A 19,238-nucleotide genomic window follows, 5' to 3' on the forward strand; every position below is an offset into this window, starting at 1 on the left:
AGTGCTCAGGTTTCCAAAATTTTACGGCTTTCTAAGATTTTAAAACGTCACACGAAACTCATAGACGACTAAACAACTATGCAGGTTCATCAGAAGCAAGTCGCACTGAGCTCAGCCGAGCTTCACTTTTGCACAAGTTTATTTTGGTGTAAATCCCACTGTTTGTGCGGGACTAAACGGTGTGCTCAGTGGGGTTTACTCATTTGCAAGAGCCTTACTTCTGAGCAAACGGGTATTAGGCTAGGCTAGAGCTCTAAACGCCTCCTTTTCGCGGGATTAATTTCTCTTCATTTCCTCCTCGCCCAACTACGTTTCCCCATTCAAAAGCTCCGAAGTTCTGTCCAAAAAACCCAACTTTTTTTTTTTTGAGCCAAGAGCTTTGAAGGTTTGTTTCAAAGCTGGAAGGACGAAGGAGAACTTCTATAGCCCTTGCCCTAGCTCGAGTTTTCGCTTGGGCTACCGCTGCTCCTCGGCTGGGAGGCTGCTAACGGGGGGTGGGTGGGGAGCAAAGGCAAGGGACTCCCTGGTTCTCGGGAGGAAAGCGGCCAGCAGCAGCGAGGACACGAAAAGTCTCAACACGAACGCCGCCATTTACTCCCAGGCGGAGAGCGGGGCAAGCGGCGGCCCCTTCTTCGCGAAGGGCAAGCGCACGGGGGGGCTCCACAAAAGCAACGGACAGGGCGTGCCAGTTCCGCCATCTTTACTGAGGGAAGGGCGTTAAGTAACAGCGGCGGAGAGAAAAAGGCACCCGCGACAGGTGTGGTGCTGGCAGCCGCCGCTACGTAGTCGGGGATTTCCTCTGCAGGCACATCGGCGCCTACCTTCCCCGCCCCCCGCCCCCCCGCCTTAGTTAGGGCCTTCCTGAAGTTATCCTTCCACCCTCCAGCTCTTACCGTGGCTTGCTTTCCCCCCGGCAGAGTGACAGTAGCCGCACCGGTAGCCCCCTCTCGTTCCTTCGTAGGCCACGACGGAGTCCATGATGCCCAGCCGGTCCCTGCTTGCGCTACGATGCCTCGTTGGCAGAGGAGGGGGGATCGGAGCACCTTGAGCCACCTGCTCCACCTTGCGATCGTTTTGGCCAGCTTCTCCCCCTCCCTTGCCCTTCACCTGTCCCACCCACCCGAAATAATGAGCTTCAGTTCCCGAGGATGCGGCTCTAGGAGCACCACCGCCTGCTAAACAGGAGCGCTCTCTCCCCACCTCAAAGCACGTGCCTCTTGCTTTCTGGGTAGGAAACAGCCGCGCTTGCACTGGAATGTCCCTTTACAACAGCCGACTGCTAACACAGGGATGTGCAACAAGTGGCCCTCTAAATGTTGTTGGGACTTCCGTCTCCCATTATCCCTGACCACTGGCTACACCGGCAGGGGCTAAAGGGAGTTGGGAGTCCAGCAACATCTGGAGGGCGTAAGTAGGGTGGCCACCGGCTTCTCGTAACCAGAAGTCAGTGTGGAAAACGCTAGATTTGCTGCAATTTAACGAAATTATCTCTCCCAAACTCCTCTCCTAGCCTAAATCCAGGGCTCACTAGCATGTGGAAGTGCATGCTGACAAGGGGCAGAATGAGAAATAGCTTGCTCTTACACATTTAACAATATTTTTATATTAATTTTTCGCATGTGAAACCTGAGAGAACATGTGCCTTCTTCCTTTTGTTTCTGGGAAGAAATGCTGGTACGCCAATCACTTACATGAAAGTCTCTGACTGCTATAGGCACCTGCCACTACCACGCCAGAGGGAAAAGAAAACTAGAAGCTTAAAGTTGAGCCATTTATGCAACTATAGCCAATAACACTTGCCAACCTAAACACTTAATGGAAGAATAAGGACCAGATCAGCATTTATTCTGCCTTCAGACCATCCTTTGCTGGTAACAACGGCAGCTGTTTAAACAATACAATCCAGTATTTTAATATTCTACTAATTTCCACCATCACACTAGAAGGAAGGATAGTTCCTTCAAACTCTGCTCTTCTTGAGTGCAGAAAGATATAGATTCAAACAAATACATTCATCCTTCAGTTCTCTAGTTCCTAGGATGACATTCCAAGGGCCATAAGCACCATCTGATTTTTCTCTCAGGCCACATAAATCTGAACTCAAGGGTCTCTATTCCAGCTGCCACAGAAATGTCCCCACAGTCCTGATATGAAGAAGTGCAGTAGCAATGGAGCTTTCCCAATTCCCTACTAGTTCCCCAAACTGGGGGGGTGGGAAAAGAGACTATGCCAGGGTTGGAGATTATTTGTCAAAGGGAGTAAAGCAAACAAAAAACAATAGTAATTAAAAAAATAATAATGAAAAAGGCCTAGAGGAGAGCAGCACCGTTCTGCCCTGTAGGCATGAGCCTGGCAGGGCACTGGATGAGACAGTCTTCACTTCACCTTAGATTTCAGTCTTAATTGTCCTGCAGGTTTCCAGATGGGGTGGGCATGAGAAATAAATTGATATGACCCTACTACAGGATATGGGTTAGATGTATGCACATAAGTGATTAAGTCCATATTATGGAAGCTGGTGACAAAGGGGGAATATTAAGTTCCCCCTAGCCAACTACACATGCAACGAACTAAGTAAGAATTTTACTAAGCTCCTGCACAGAGAAATCCACAGAAGTTATATAATTCTCCTACCACAGGCTAATGGTTAGAGATGACTATCCTTTCATATTCACGAACACAAGTTGCTACTTGGTACATTGGCCTATATACCTATTATAATGTTGATATTAAAGCTAGGTTACAATTAACATTACTATCACCTCACCAGCATGAGAGTTAGCAGTTGGCAACTGATATAACTAGAAAAATCACACACACGTAACTAGAAGAGATACAGCATTTGTGGTTTTATTGAATATTCTTAACATAAGGAAACTGAACCGTACAATTTATAAACAATGCTTGCCAATCTATTTCTGTGTTCTGAATGAATTGTTATGGATTTTGTATCTAACTGTTTTCAGCACAGTTTGTAGAAAAATATTGTATAAATTCAAATCTAATATATAGTACAATTTGGTTTTACATCTTTGCCTGTGTATTTTGTTCCAAGACTCCTTTCAGATAATCTTGAATTATCACTTTGCTTTGATTTTCATGTAGCTGAAACCAACTAGTTCTTTTAAAAGACAGCAAGTTCTGTGGCCCATAAAACGAGGCAGCTCCAGGAAGACATGGTTACCCCAAAACTGATAATCCAAATGCAGTAATTGGATCTTCTTGATTCTTTTAGACTTTAAGGCACATTTGTCTACAAATATGGGTAGTTGTATGCATGTGGAAAGGAGGCTACTAAAGGCTGAAGGACAACTAAGTTACGCTACAATATGGTTATGTTACATACAAAAAAATGTTCAAAGCAAACTTCCATGTTATTACATTCTATGACTTTGTTTGCATGTCATAATTTGGCTTATAAACTGTCAGTCACATTGGTACAAGGTTAGAAAACCATGCTTGTTTCACTCCACAAGCTGTAACCAAGGCTTGTCCTTGGCTTACTAGTTTATGCTTTGCTTGAAGAGAAGCAAACCATGAGCCAAGGCTCCCACATAATGCTAAGTCAGACCATGGCTTAGCTTCAAGTAGCATGACAAGCCACGTCATCAGGGGATGAGCAAAGCAGCCACAATTTTCTGAATGCACACCAGTATGCCTGCTCGTTCAAACCACAGTTTGAGCTTTGCATTACATGCAAACTCTGCCATTAGAAAAATAATGATATCCCACCCCCCAGAATTGTTTCTTGGACATGCCACTTCCTTCTTCCCTTCACCAGAAGTAGCCTTCATAGAGCACAACACATGTATATCTATTTTGAGATGTACAGGAAACTTGCTATTGAAGCAGTTTCAATTGAAACAGACCTTGATGCACTCATTCAGCCAGCTGTGGAGGTTTTATCATGCAGAAAGATACATGTATCATGCTCGCTTCTTAGCTTTCCATTTCTAAACTTTTTCCCCTCTCCCCATCATCATATATAGATGGAATTCAGAATCTGATATGGCTAAGCAAACACCAATATCTTTGTTTTGTACCAAAGGCTCATTTGCAATTAATATGTACTTAACACTGTGCAGATTACAATGGAACCATCCCTCAAAAAGAGCTGGGATGGAGCCATTCTAAATCTTCAATGGAATGAAGTTGAAACATGTAAAAACATCACTTACAGAACGGACATACAGAAGGGAAGACCTTCAATTTCAAACTTTTGCTGTTAAAGCACATATATAATACATTATCACCTGGAAAGACAGAGATTCTGCTATTCAAATATCTGATCCTTAAATAGAAAAGGATTCTGCCATCCTCCTGGCAAAACTTCAAACAGGAAACTGGTCAGCACTGTCTTCTTATAGATCCTTAGGATGCCTGCATAATAAATAGAACACAAGCCACTACAAAGTAAGCTTTGTTATGTCTTCAAATATAATAAAAAAGTAAGGCTGTCATAATGGTGCAGTTTGCTTGGCCGCTGCTAGGTGGCGATAGAATTATGAGAGCTGCTGGTCAACAGCCGCTTTGGAGGGCAAGTAGAAGGGAAGCAGAGGTGGGAGGAGGTAGCAAGTACAGGTAGGTGGGTGACCCAGGAGAACCGTGCAAGTACTATCAAGACAGGCTGGTGAAGTCCCCCGGCAACAACCTTACTCTGCTGCTGCCGCCGCCGCCATTGCCCACCTCACACCAATGATGTCATTTTAACCTCAGCAGTGTCAGAGGGAGAATGTGAGGGATATGGAGGAGGGAGACAGAGGCTGGCAGCTCAGGCAAGTCACAGAGGAAGGCAGGACAAGGCAGCTGTACAGCAACTATTCTGCTCTGCCAACGCCTACCTCTTCCCTCCTCCTTGGACTCTGATGCAAAGGCTGAAATGGTTTTGAGGTGAGAAGGGCAGCATGAGCGGAAGAGGCAGGAGGAGGTCTAAGTGGAATGGGGTTGGTGAGTGAAGGGAAGCAAAGCAACCAAGCAGCGTAGCCTCTAGTCTGTACATAAAGGGAAGAATCACACTGGAAATAGCATAAAACGATTCTGTGGTAAGATTTAGGCCTGAAAGGCACCTTACATTCTCTCCGTTTCCATCTGATGTCCCAGTCTTTCTGGCAGGTGGAATCATGGGCTGTGAAATCTCAAAATTCCTCACAATATTCTGCAGCAAAGAGTTTGATTGTAATGTTATCAGTTCAATTCATCCTCTTGTGTATATAGCAAGCACATTTACAATAAGCTCTCTGCCTTTTCTCCCAGCATCCGTTAAACATATGAGGTCCATAATTGCAGAATTGTTACCCAACATGTATCTCTGGCCAATAAAAACATTCTTCCTCTGACTACTTCACTTATTTAACATTTCCATTTACCTCCCATTCTTGAAAACTCATCGTTATGACTGCTTGTTTCCGTGCTTCAGCATCCTCGTCATTGTCTTCTACAGGCGTCAAAGGCTCTATCAAAATAGGTTGAAAATTGTTTAAAAGTTTTTTGAAAATGAAAAAAAAAAGATATATTCCAAAGTAAAACATACATGTATGTAAGTTTAGTTAACTTTAGTGTTTTGTTTTTTAAAAAATAAAATTAAATTAAAATCTTAAAAATTATTCTTGCCTATTACAGGAAGCTTATCCTGATCCAGCTTTATTCCTGCAAGTCCATCCTAGGAGAGAAACAACTTTAATTACTAGCAATAAAATATGCATAATGGATATGCAAGAATCTGAAAATTGACATTCACCTGCAAAGTTTAGACATAATGAGAAATCATTGATTTCCTGCTACGAGAATGAGCCACAGGAAGCCTCATAATAATTTGTCGTCCCCACCACGACCCCATTCCCTTTTTCATTCCCCATTTTAAAATAGATTTGTTTGGACTATGGCTACTGAGAACAAGCCAGGATTTCCCATTTTTCAAAAGATTTCAAGGATCAGGCCATGTTCCCTATGGTTTTCAAGTTTTGAATTCTAAACCCATATAATGATCGGGAGAAAGCAGATTCAGACACATAGCTCAAGATTACATATCAAACAGGATATTAGGATCAGGAGCACCCGCACGAAAATTACGCACAAATTGCAGTAAAGAATTGCATGCAACTGTCAGCAACCCATAAATATAAGCTGTTTATTTTTTTATTGACTCTGACAACTTTGATTTAAACCATGCTTACACAGCAAATTTCGGAAATGTTTTGTTTGACAAAAGTTGTTTATATGTTATGTGTTATGTTATGTTATGTTAAGTTATGTTATAAACCAGCAGAGAAACTATGCAGAAATTTATGTAAAAGTTTGCACATCAGAGGGGAGGATCCATAGAGATCTCTTGGCCCACTTTTTAAAGTGCAAAATTTTCGACGTGGACAAAGTTAGAGGTGTTCTGTAGCTGGGATTATCAATGACACAGCACAGGTACTAGGCTCAAACGTTTTCACTCAGTCTTTCCAGCCTTCTTGCTATTTTGGACTACCAGCTCCAACCACCATAGCCAGTGGTCAGAAACAGCAGGAGTTGTAGCTTAACAGCTGGAGGATTCCAAGCCAGGTTAAGGAAGACTAATTTCAGGTTATGTTCATATGAACTATTTGTTAATCATACATGGCTATGGTGAGAATTAGCTAACTAACAGCCCTGGGAGAAAGAAACTTCCAAGTCCTCTGCTTCTTCGCAATTCTGCCTCCAAGAAAATTAAGTACAACAATGGCAATCATGGAAGTATGAAAATAAAACCAGCTTATTAGTGACAAAATAAAGCTTCAAAAAGTTTCTCCTTACCCTTATTAAGAATGAAACGTGAAACATGTTTTCCACAGTTCGTGCAAAAGAATCTGGATCAGTCACAAACTCAAGGAAGGATATTGGATTATTAGCTACAGAAAGAAGAATGTGGCTTTGTCGTTACTGCTACAATTATCTACCTCTTATCTACCTCCTTTCTTGCTTCCTTTAAACTCTCATCATGCACATCTAAAATTCTGGAGAGATCTATTTTAATTTCATATTTGCTCTTTTCCATTGCAGATCCTGCATTGATTGAGAGCAGTGGCCCCCAAACTTTTTTCCTCATGGACCACTTGAAAACTGACAGTGGCAAAGCAATTTACTAGGTGAATAAGCATTTTCAGAAATAACACCTGAGAAATTAAGTAGGTAACAAAAAGCAAGGCTATAGACACAGACATTTAAGTTTCCAATGTTGTACCTTCATGCATCAGTAGAAAAGGATTAAGTGCTGCATTCTCCGCCTCCTCCAGTTATTCTTAAAGGAGGCAGAAGAGAGCAAACTGGACCCCGCAATATGTTCCATTTATACTTACGATCTTCTCTGTGATAGGCTTGTAAGAGTCCCAAGATCCTCTCTACTTCTTTTTCTGTAGCTTCCTCGTGAGATTCTTCCATTTTATTCAACTAAAGAACCCAACAAGACAACAAGCTACCATTCACGCAGCTGCATTGTAATCAGCATTCTCCAGTTCCCCCATAATATTTTGCACTTATAGCAAGGAAATTAAAATTCTATAACTCTTATTAAAGTCAGCTGTATTACTTTGTGCACTCCTAAGGTCAAATGAAAGATCTACATCAATATCTACAAGATACAAGTAGATAATTGTAGACTATATATACCGTCGTACCTTGGATCCTGAACGCCTTGCGTGTCGAACATTCTGGCTCCCGAACATTGCAAACCCGCAAGTCAGTGTTCCAGTTTGCGAATGTTATTTGGAACCCGAACATCCGCTGCGGATTCCGAATGAGTGCAGGAAACTCCTGCAGCCAATCGGAAGCCACACCTTTGTTTTTGAATGTTTTTAGAAGTCAAACGGACTTCCGGAATGGATTCCGTTCACCAACCAAGGTACGCCTGTAATATATATATAGAGAGAGAGAGAGAGAGAGTGTGTGTGTGTGTGTGTAGCTTAAACATTTAGGTATGTCGAAGTTTTGCTCAAGCTGCAGTATTCCAGTGTCCCAAAGGTGGGGGTGGGGGAAGAAAGTATGTGCCAACTGAGACATGACTTTTAAGTCATACTACTAATGTACAAAGAAGCAACTGGGAGAGAACTATCAGAGAGCTCAGTGACAGACCAAATTGAAGAGCAAGTTTTCAGTGGTGGTTTAAAGGAGTTTTATGCCTGTTTACAAACTGCAATACAGTGGTACCTCGGGTTACAGACGCTTCAGGTTACAGGATTTTGGCGCTGAGGGTTGCAACCGTGCCTCCCGCATGGATCACGTTCGCAACCCGAGGTTCCACTGTATCTGTACCTTCCACTTCAACAATACATTTTCCCCCTTGAATGCACATCATATCAACGTAGGAAAAAACCTCACATCACACCCTGCTCTAATAAGATAGCTCTGTGCTTCTGAACAAGAAGCAGCCTTTCAGACTGGGTTATAAATTTGCAAAAGGTACCTCAGTTGCCTGCTTATGGCTATTGTGATTTCAGAGTGGTTGGGGAGATGAGGTTGAAATTCCTACACTGTCGAGAAAGTCACTGGGGTGACTTTGGGCCAGTAACTACCTTTCAATTTCACCTATCTGACAAGGTTATTTTGAGGATAAAATGGTCAAGACCCATACCCCTAAGGTTTCTTGGAGAAAACTGGGCTACATATGTAATATGTAGTGCCTCCCATCAGCTATAGCTGGTGGCCCAGCTGTGTCCCTATCTGGAAAGGAGCAGCCTAACTTCTATGTTCTTGGTAACCTCTAGGTTAGATTACCCTGCAACACATGGTACATGGCGCTGCCTCTGAAGACAGTTTGGAAACTTCAGCTGATGCAGAATTCAGCAGCCACTTTGTTCACTGGGGCAAAACGGTTTGAGCATAGAGTGCCGATGCTGGTCCAACTATCAATTAGTTTCGGGTCCAAGTGCTGGTTTTGATCTATAAAGCCTTAAATGTCTCAGGACTGCAACAGCTCAAGGGCGCTTTCATTATATATTTTAGGCAACAGGTGAAAACATTCCTTTTCTTTCAGGCTTTTGGCTAATTGAACAATCTATGGCCTTTTAAACTGGGAGAGTGTTTTTTGTTTGTTAGTGTCATATGTGTGGAGGAAAACCTTAAAACAAGTAGCAGAATTCACAAAAATAGATCAGTGGCAATAGTACTTCATCCAGCAGAGCTTTGCACTGAAGGCAAATGAGCCTAATGGTCACAAATTCAAATACATTCAAGACTGGCACAGTCCACAAAAAACCCACTTGCAGCACTTACAAAAAATTATAAACTTATAACAAGACTAAAACTTAACACCAAGCATACTACGTACAGAACACCACACCAGAAGGGAGAGAGAGAGAACGAGAAACCCAGGCTCCTTTTGGCCTATATTAATAGTCATCATGACCTTAATTGGAAGAGATAAGAGAACCAGTTCAAACTAGCTTCCCAGAAGGTATAACCCAAACAATCATGACCCTTCTGCCTGCTTCTCTCACACAGAGAAGCTTCTAGGAAATATCTCTACATATCAGATCAGTACTTTCTGCACTAAGCAAACTGACAGTTACTAGGTTATATATTTGTATTTTTATATTCTAAACCACCCTGTAATGCTTGGATGAAGAACAGTACAGAAATTTAATGAATAAATAACAAATGTATTTATGCCTGAGTCCTGTTTTGTCACTATACTGTGAACTACAATCAATTTTTTCCAGCCTTAAACATGCACCCTTAAGCTCCATGTAGCTTACACTTGCATTGCAGTGGGTTGGACTAGATGACCCTTGGGTCCCTTCCAATTCCACAGTTCTATGATTCTACACATACACACCTGTGCAGGCATTGCCCTTCCTTCTTCTTTTGATCCTGGCTTCTTTCGTTGCCTCTCAACTCGCGGCCTCTCGACAGGAGGATCAGCAGTAAATGTGCCCAACCTAAACCAAATAAAATATCGTAAGTCCCTGATTTTTTGGAGGGGTGGGAGAGCCATAGCTTAGTGGTGAACATCGGCTGTGCATGTAGAAAGTCCCTGGCATCTCCAGGTAGGGCTGGGAATGTTCCCTGTCTAAAACCTTGGACAGCCATTGTCATCAGTGGGCCAGTACTGAGATACAGTGGTGCCTCGCAAGACGAAATTAATTCGTTCCGCAAGTCTCTTCGTCTTGCGGTTTTTTCGTCTTGCGATGCACGGTTTCCCATAGGAATGCATTGAAAATCAATTAATGCGTTCCTAGGGAAACCGCCTTCAGAACAGGCTGGGGGGGGGGGACAAGGGCTTTTCTTCTCACCCCCAGCATTTTAAAAAACCCTGGGACAGCGGAGGACTTCTCCGCTGTCCGGGCGATCTTAAAATGCTGGCGGGCGGCATTTTAAAATCGCCGCGGACAGCGGAGGACTTCTCCGCTGTCCGGGGCGATTTAAAAGCCCCTGGGAAGGCAGGCAGGGGGGGGGGACAAAGACTTTCGCCCCCCGCCCGCCTTCAGAAGGTGTTCCCACCCTCCCACCCCGCTTCGGAGCAGCGTTCGGAAGCGGGGTGGCTGGGGCAGGTGTTCCCACCCCCCGCCCGGCTTCGCAGCAGCGCTACGAAGCCCGGCGGCTGGGGCAGGTGCTCCCGCCCCCCCCACCCCGCTTCAGAGCAGCGTTCGGAAGCGGGGTGGCTGGGGCAGGTGTTCCCACCCCCCGCCCGGCTTCGCAGCAGCGCTACGAAGCCCGGCGGCTGGGGCAGGTGCTCCCGCCCCCCCACCCCGCTTCGGAGCAGCGTTCCAAAGCGGGGTGGCTGGGGCAGGTGTTCCCACCCCCCCGCCCGGCTTCGGAGCACGGGGAGATCGCTTCTCCCCACCGCCCCTTGCTTCAAAAGAGGTCCGGGGGCAGCGGGAGCGCTTCCCGCTGCCCCCGGACCTCTTTTGAAGCAAGCGGCTGCGGAGCGAAGCGATCTCCCCGCAGCCGCTTGCTTCAAAAGAGGTCCGGGACCTCTTTTGAAGCAAGCGGCTGCGGGGAGAAGCGCAGCCGCTTGCTTCAAAAGAGGTCCGGGGGCAGCGGGAGCGCTTCCCGGGGAGATTTTAAAATGATGGGGGTCGGCAGCGAACCGACCCCCAGCATTTTAAAATCTCCCCGGGACAGGGGGAGATTTTAAAATGATGGGGGTCGGCAGCAAACGCTTCGCTCCCGCCCGCCAGCATTTTAAAATCGCCCGGGGCAGGCGGGGGGAAGTCAGGCGGGGGGGGGAGCAAAGACTTTTGCCCTTCGCCGGCCTTCAGAAGAGGTCCTCTTCTGAAGGCCGGCTGTGGGCGAAAGTCTTTGCTCCCGACCGCCAGCATTTCCCTATGGGCTTTCGCCTTGCGATGCAAGCCCATAGGGAAATTCGTCTTGCGAAGCGCCTCCAAAACAGAAAACCCTTTCGTCTTGCGGGTTTTCCGTCTTGCGAGGCATTCGTCTTGCAGGGTACCACTGTACAGGAACAATACTGAGCTAAATGAAATGTGCAACATTCCAAAGACCTAATATAAAACTTGAATTCAAGATTCCTGCAAGCAAGTGTGTGGAAACATAAATTTCGAAAGAATTTGATGCTGAATCTGGAGAGATTAATTTTGCAATGAGTGTCACTGAGTTGCCTTTGGAGAGGTAAAATTGACGTCCAGGTTTGTGAAGACAGAGTACCAGCACATCTCTGGAGAACACATGCTTCCTAGTCCAAGGAATACAGAAAAGGCCTCATAAAACAGCTGTGTGTAAAGAGCAACATGGCAGCTGGGCATAGAAACAGGAAATACTACTTTATCTTCTCATTCTGAAAAGTTCAAAATAAAGGTAGCTGCAGTCCAAAAGCCATCAGTCTCTTTTCTCCAGCGCAACCTGGTTAACTTCCTGTCTACTTCTGGTGCAACACCCCCTCAAGGTGCAAGGCAGAAAGGACAAGACAGTGAAAAGCCTCTGCTGCTGCTTCTCTCCATCTCCAGATGATCAGCAGCAGCCACTAACAGAAAGGAGGACCCAAATGTTGAGTTCACTTGGCTATGTGATCAGACAGCACTCTGCAAAGGTTTGTACTCGAACAGGGTTTTTGCCAATCCCTTCTCTACAGGGTAAACCCTGCAAGGCTTCTCATACCACAGTTAAGTTGAAGGGAACCTCAAAGAAACTTACATGCAGTGGAAAACGGGTGCTCTTTTAAAATACTTCATTGCTTCTTGACCTAGTTTAGTCCAAGCATCACTAGGCAAAAATCCACCATCAGCCTGCTCTTCTTCGCTATCACTATTTTCTCTTTCCAGGCGATTTAAACCCATAAATGATAACTGTGGAGGAAACACACTGCAGTATCATTTCCTATCTGTAGCAAAAATGTGCGTCACCAAAAACTATGAATCCACTTTCTAGAAATAGATATGTGAATGGAATATCAAGTTAAATATGTCAGAACTTTGAAGGGAAATAACAAAGAAACTTAAATGAGATTCTATTTAATCTAATAGAATCTTATGCTCAGAGGCCATTCCAAGCACATAGAGGGTCAAACCCCAGTTGTATCACTCATAATCTTACTACAGACTTGCTACTAATTTAGCAAACTGCTATATTAAAAAAATCCTTACGTCTGGCTCAGCCAGGCTTACCTTACAGTCTTAAACTTCAAAAATGAATAAATCAATGTTTTATTTTTAAAACTGAGGGCTATTCAATTATAGCCACACACTGGACCTGCAGCATGTTGTGAACCATTTGCACTGTCCCAGATATTACAGCCTGTGACTCCCAAGTCAACAGAGGCAGAACCCTTTCTGGTTCTTTTCCCTACCAGGAACTGCTCCCACCAGCTTCCGGTCTGCAGATGTGATCAGCTTAGTGAAGACAAGGGAGACCCTTATCCTTTCTACATACCCTGGCAACATGGCACATATAACCTTATTTGGCTCTACTGAACCACAAAGGGTACCTAGTAACAAATGGTGACAGCGCTGGTACCTGCCTGATGTAAGAAGTTAATTTAGAAATATAACACAGATTTTAACTTACTGCCGCAAGCAACTTGGATCATGACAATACTGTGAGAATTGTAGGATTCCACACAAATGCGGCAAGACTGAAGAATATGGTATTGGGCAGAGTTCAGTTGCCCCCAACCAAAGGTCATGTTAAAATAAGGAGCATGTTTCTCATTCCTGTAGCAGAAGCTTTGTGGGCAATGCTTGGTGTTCTTATTCAGTTCTCATTCTGGCTTCTAAATTTTTTTAAAGAGCTCTAGTACCCTGAATAGCTTCTTATCCCTCTCCATAACTAAGAAATTAAAAATACTGACTAAATAAACAAGCAAAATATGCATAATTTAGGGAGGATAAGCATAACTACAAAGTCAGCTTTTCTTTGCACATAACCAAAAGTATACTGCTGAATTTTTTTTATTTATATTTTGACTTAAGCACAGAGGCTCTGTTCAGATATGGTTTGTGTTAACCATAGTTAAGAACCCACCAGTTTGTCTTTCTAGCTGTACACTACGGTTTTAAGCTGCTTGTTTACTTATTTCTCTCATCTGTTCATAACTTGAGTTTCACAAGTTCTTGGTCATGTAACATACTCTTGGAACAAATAAATGGCCCTAAACTGAACTGAGCACAAATTGTATTACAAACCAGTTTCAGAACCCAGTCTGTTGGTCCCAAACAAGCCACAGCTTGTGAACAGTCTTTGTTCACAAACTTAAAAAACTCCATGGTTTAGCAAAATAGCCCATGATTTTGCATTACCTATGAAGCCAGAGTATGTCCTATCCAGCTATGTGAATCTTGCATTTCATACTACAGGATTTGGGACCTTTGTATATTTGAGACCTTTGTATAAGTGCTCAACAATGTGCTTATCTTGCAACAATAAAGTTGTTATTTGCTTTCACATCTATACTAGAAATAATTTTGCTAATGAGCAGTAGGTAATCAGGAAAAAATAGTGGTGATGGTGATTTATGGAACCAACTCCTATTTAATAACTCTTAAACATAGCAACTTTATATTATTTCAAAACTAATCACTGCAAACTTACTAAATCTTCAGCAAACTCCGATGGATCAAACACTGACATCTCCGAGTTCAACTGGCTTGCCTTTTCCTTTCCTAGATTTGATGCCAAAACTAGGAACTGAGCATCCAAAGCAGCCTCCCTTGCCCGGGACACTGTTATGAAAGAAAGACATGTTGTTACTGTCAGATGCAATTGAAAAATAAGAACAATTTGATTTTAATTACCACCCACTTTTCTAAGGGGCCAAGGTTTCAGGCCCTCAAGCATTCAATGAGATCTACTAGAAGAGAAAATTGCAATTCCTTGTGGGAGCATCAAATACATTTCTGCTTCTAAGATGGTTTGGAAGAGTGGGTTCTTAATGACCACCTGCAAAGAGTCTGCTGAAGGTGCCTAGAGATAATTTGTTTGCAAACCCTAAAAGACCTACTGTCCCACTTAGACCAATGTCACTTAGTCTGGGGGGGCCTGTAGTGGACTCCAGCTTCCAAGGTCTAATTAGTTTAGGACCACGCTGTTATGCACTGATTTATTGGATTTGATATCCCGCCTTTCACTCCCCTTCAGGAGTCTCAAAGCGGCTAACATTCTCCTTTCCCTTCCTCCCCCACAACAAACACTCTGTGAGGTGAGTGGGGCTGAGAGACTTCAAAGAAGTGTGACTGGCCCAAGGTCACCCAGCAGCTGCAGGTGGAGGAGCGGAGACACGAACCCGGTTTCCCAGATTACGTGACTACCGCTCTTAACCACTACACCACACTGGCTCTCTTATTGTAGTTATATTTTGATAAATTATTACATGGAGTCCCATTTTTCAGTACAGTCATACCTCTGGGTGCGCTAGGTTCATGTTGCGGATTTTCGGGTTGCGAACGCGGCAAACCCAGAAGTGTATACTGTGCGCTTTGCGCATGAGCACTCTGCGTGCTTTGCGCATGTGCAGGAGCGCTCTATTGCATCACATGCAAGCACAGAAGCTCTACTTACAGACTTTTCTGGGTGCAAACGTCACCCTGGAACGGATCACATCCATAAGTAGAGGTACCACTGTATATTGATAGGTATACTGAATATTATTGTGCTATGAATTTATTGCATTGCTTTGAGATTCTGTGGATTGTTTTTTGCTGTTCATGTTTGTATTTATATTCATAGAATCATAGAACTGTAGAGTTGGAAAGGACCCCAAGGATCATCTAGTCCAGGCACCCCCAAACTCAGCCCTCCAGATGTTTTGGGACTACAGTTCCCATCATCCCTGACCACTGATCCTGTTAGCTAGGGATGATGGGAGTTGTAGTCCCAAAACATCTGGAGGGCTGAGTTTGGGGAAGCCTGATCTAGTCCAACCCCCTGCAATGCAGGAATATGCAGCTCTTGAACCTGCAACCTTGGATAGAGCGTGGTGCTGATAATACCATATGAGCTGCTTCGTATGCTATTTTTCATATAAACTGTCTTGCGCACCAACTATGAGAAGATGGTATATAAATAAAATTGGCATTGATATATGAAGCAACAAGAGGATGCTAGACAATGGAAGCTACCATGTAATTGTTCCTAAATCAACCTAACATTCCAGTTCAAGAATGGTTACACTTTTCCAAGTCAGTAGGAAGGGAGCCCCTGAAGACATCTAGTTAGAGTACAATTATTTGTACATGTATCAGTTGTACTCTGTCAAGAGGCACAGAACCAAAGAGCCAGAAAGATAATCTTTCAGAGAAATGAGAAACTTCAAAGGCCTTGAAAACAGAAAAGAACAGCTACCCTCCTCTGCCCCCGCTTTTTCCCAGGCCTTCACACTCCTATTCCTGCTGTTATCTAAGGAATGCAGAAAGCTAGAGCCAGCATCCTTGAAAAGATTGCTTACACTGTCTCTCCTCTAAGGATGTTGACTTCATTTAAAAAAAAATTAAAATTAAGTTCAGTTCTATTTGACACAAGACAAAATATTGGTTACTTTTTATTTCAAGCACCATTTCCAAATGTAAAGGGGGTGGGGAGGCGAGAGAAGTAAATATAAGTATCTATTGTGGGCTACCACCATCCTACCTCCTGTAAATAGTCTATTCGCATCTTCCAAAGCCTCTGTGAGTTTATCATTTCTGGTGCTCAGCATCATTTCACGATTCTCTAGAATAAAAATCAAGCATAAGTAATGTGCTTTTAAAGGAAAACGAAAACAAAATAAAAACACATAATCCAAAATATACCCAAGTAAATATGAATGCAAGTCAGCGACAGCTCTAAATCGTACCTCTTGACTTACAGCTTGTTTAACTTTATGCATGTTCTAACCACAGCTACAGCTCTAGAATCATCAATCTAACAGCACCTACATTTAGAACAAGCATATGCAGGTTGGAAACCAGGTAACTGAAGAAGCACCACTCTCAATACTTGCTAGCGCAGACATTAAAATAATCTTGGGAGGCCATAACACTTAGGATTAGGGTTTCATGAGAATTTCTAAAGAAGAGCATGAGAAAAGCTGCCAGTGGGTTGAAAGAAAATATGCTACTTGATGAATAAAGTAAATAAGGCAAGTTTGTAAAGAAATTATAAAAGCCGTGAGATTGAAAAGAAACAGGGGGATTCACATATCACTATTTTGTCCCAAGTGGGGTATTCCGTTCCAGAGCACACTCGAGGATATGCAAACTTTCAAAACATTTTCGGTTTCTGCTCCGTGCTACCCGCAGCAACGGAAGAGCTGCGTTTTGCACCCTTTCTGTTGCGAGCCACGACACAAACGCCATGCATCAATGAAGCACAAAAAAACAACTTTCCCCATGACCGACGGGGAGTACAGTATTCCTATTCCAACTTATGAAACAGAAGGGAGAAAGTGAAAGTGCGAAGAGGGAGGTCGGGTCCCTGCAGGGGCCAACTCTCCCACGCCTTCCTGGCGGACCGTTGTGAGAAGAGGGAGCTGGACCATTTTTTTTGGGGGGGAGAGGGCATATGGGCTCCTTCCCTTATGTGGGCACAAAACCAGCAGCCCCCCACCCCACTTCTCTACCAGTCTCTACCAGTCACGCCAGCCAACCTTTCTCTAGGGCGCGGAGGGGGGACCGACGAGGGGCTCGGAGGACTAGAGGAGCCCTGTGCCTGCAGCGAAGCTCCCCCCCCCCCGCCTCCCCTCTCCCGCCCCGCACCTACGCTGCACGGAGGAGATGAGCTCCCGGTACTGTTGGCGGAGCAGCCGCCGCGTCGCTTCGTCCGCCCCGTCGCCGCCCGACAAGGCTCCCTCCGCTCCCCCGGCCGCCCCGTCCTCTTCTTCGCTGCCTCGCCCGCCGCTATCCCCGTCGCCCGCTCGCGCCCGGCGTCGAGGAGTGCCGCCGTCGGGGGAGCCGAGCTGCTGGCTTCGGGAGCGCCGAGGTGTGTCGCCACGGTCGCTGCCGGAGCCGGACATGGTACCTGCGCGCTCTGCCCCGCGCGCCTCTCGAGTGAGAGCGACTCTGCCCTCCCGCTCTCGCTTGAACCGCTCGGGGAAGGAGAAGGGGGCGTGGCAGACTCCGGACGCCCTAGATGCACGAACGGGTAGAGCGCCTCGCTCGACTTCCGGCAAAAGGAAAGAGCTGTTAATCGGCTCTATACTTTTCTATCTCTAGGATACTCGAGGTGAGGCGGAAAGAGCGACGGAAAGCCGAGGGGTCCGAATCAAATCGCGAAGCGTAGCTCAGCCGCTGATGCTGCTTCTTTTTTTGGTGTTGGCGCCTTTTCAAAGACACATCGTTCTCAATGTGGTTGTGTACTTTTGATGTTTAATTTATGACTACTTTTAGTTTTGTTATGTTTGCAATTATGTGGTTTTTAAATATATATGTTGCAGGCTGCCTTGAGCATGGTTTTAACTTTGGAAAGGCAATATACAAATGAGATCATTAACTGATCCCGAGTTAAAAGATGCATAAGCTCTGTACCCTCCTTTATAATAATAATAATCATTTGATTCCAGAAACACAGTTAAGGTAGCAGCACAAAATCCAGGGAAGTGTTTTCAATCTATACAGTGCTTAAAAAAAACAACAAGCAACTTTTTGGGAACCAAATCAGTCAACAAAATTCTGAAACATATCTCATGTAAGAAGGAAGAAACTGCTCTTTTGGGGGGTTCAGTTTTTCCTATTCCCCGGGGCCTTTCGACTGTTGCCAATGCGTGCAGCGGGAGGAGCTGGCTGGGTGAAGTTAAAGCCGCGAGCCCGATCAGCTGATTCCTCGGGGTCTGCCTGGTTGTGTATAAAAGCGGGTGCACGCGAGTGCCTTCGAAGAAACGCGTGCTCAGTGAAACGAACCAAAGAAATTTCCGTGAGGGGACGTGCGGGAAAACACCAACACAGTCTTTTCCCCATCTAGTTCAGTCTGAGTTAGTGGTTTTTTGAGCAGAAGAAATGCGCAGGCAGTGACTGTGAATGCTGTTTAGCAAACTCCGATTTAAGAACAAATGCATGTGATCAAGAGAGAGTGCTCCGCCTCCGCACACTCTGATTTCTTGCTTGAGGAAGATGTGGCACCCAGCAGGGGGTAGTAGCAGCATATGATCGTCTGAGCCTGCTGCAACTAGTAGCCCAAAAATGAGCTTTATTAAGCTGCAGCACTCAGGACCATTTACATAAGATAAAATAAATCAAGGACAAGTGAGCTTAATAAAAACTTTTTTTTCTAATATACCAGTTAGCCACAGTGGTTTGCTGTGTAGGGCTGCTTGTTTTTGTTGCTAGGCAAAGACCTTTGGCCACAGTATGAGTTTAACAAGAAAGCCAAATGAAAACCCTAAAGGGCATGGTTTACTCACTGCAGTATGCTTAGCATATACACAGCCTAGTCTTAAATACACTCAGATTTACTTCATAGCACGTGTGTGCAGAATTGGAGCTCTGCCTTCCCTGAAGATTTAAGACAGGTGACAATAACTAAAAGTATGCATAACACATTCAAGCACATCAGAAAACTGCACCCACATCTGAATGGCAGCATCTAGAATCAGTCTAGATTGAAAGCAATATTTTAAGGACAAATGATTCCATATTGCAAAAAAACTACATGTATGTGCTACGAACAGAGGTGAATGCAGCCTGACAGCAGGGATGAGGAACTGGTGAGGCCCTTCAAATGTTACTGGATTCCAGTTGCCATCATCCTCAGCCAGCATAGCCAGTGGAGAGGGCTCACGGGAACCGTAGTCAAACAATGCTCAGAGGACAACACTTCTTCATCCCTGCTTTAAAGTTATTTTCACTGTGAGCTCTCTG

At 44.5% G+C, this 19,238-nt stretch overlaps 2 protein-coding genes across 5 annotated transcripts in view; both read right to left on the reverse strand.

Moving 5' to 3' along the window:
- Positions 1-1,222, reverse strand: part of ATE1 (arginyltransferase 1) — a 74,308-nt gene extending 73,086 nt beyond the window's left edge. The window contains exon 1 of one of the 2 annotated variants that reach the window (XM_081193004.1): positions 894-1,222. In XM_081193004.1, the coding sequence (XP_081049130.1) occupies positions 894-978 (85 nt within the window). In that variant the 5' untranslated portion in view covers positions 979-1,222. The remainder of the gene's footprint in view (positions 1-893) is intronic. The other variant, XM_081193005.1, reaches the window with a different exon arrangement.
- Positions 1,223-2,834: 1,612 nt separating this feature from the next.
- On the reverse strand, positions 2,835-17,461 carry NSMCE4A (NSE4 homolog A, SMC5-SMC6 complex component). Of its 3 annotated transcripts, XM_081193022.1 has the most exons (11): positions 17,146-17,458; positions 16,036-16,116; positions 14,002-14,132; positions 12,109-12,260; positions 9,794-9,896; positions 7,320-7,410; positions 6,778-6,872; positions 5,611-5,659; positions 5,367-5,452; positions 5,072-5,155; positions 2,835-4,380 (listed from the first exon to the last, which is right to left on the reverse strand). In XM_081193022.1, exons 1-11 carry the CDS (start codon positions 17,396-17,398, stop codon positions 4,372-4,374), a joined length of 1,134 nt encoding a protein of 377 aa, XP_081049148.1. In that variant the 5' UTR covers positions 17,399-17,458; the 3' UTR covers positions 2,835-4,371. The 3 variants fall into 3 exon arrangements, with proteins under 3 accessions (XP_081049148.1, XP_081049147.1, XP_081049149.1); XM_081193021.1 differs by lacking the exon at positions 2,835-4,380 and having other exon boundaries at positions 4,387-5,155; positions 17,146-17,461; XM_081193023.1 differs by lacking the exons at positions 2,835-4,380; positions 17,146-17,458 and adding an exon at positions 16,241-16,904 and having other exon boundaries at positions 4,387-5,155.
- Between the last annotated feature and the right edge of the window lie 1,777 nt (positions 17,462-19,238).

This window comes from Podarcis bocagei (assembly GCF_964188305.1).
Source record: "Podarcis bocagei genome assembly, chromosome: 4".
Classification (NCBI taxonomy): Eukaryota; Metazoa; Chordata; class Lepidosauria; order Squamata; family Lacertidae; genus Podarcis; species Podarcis bocagei.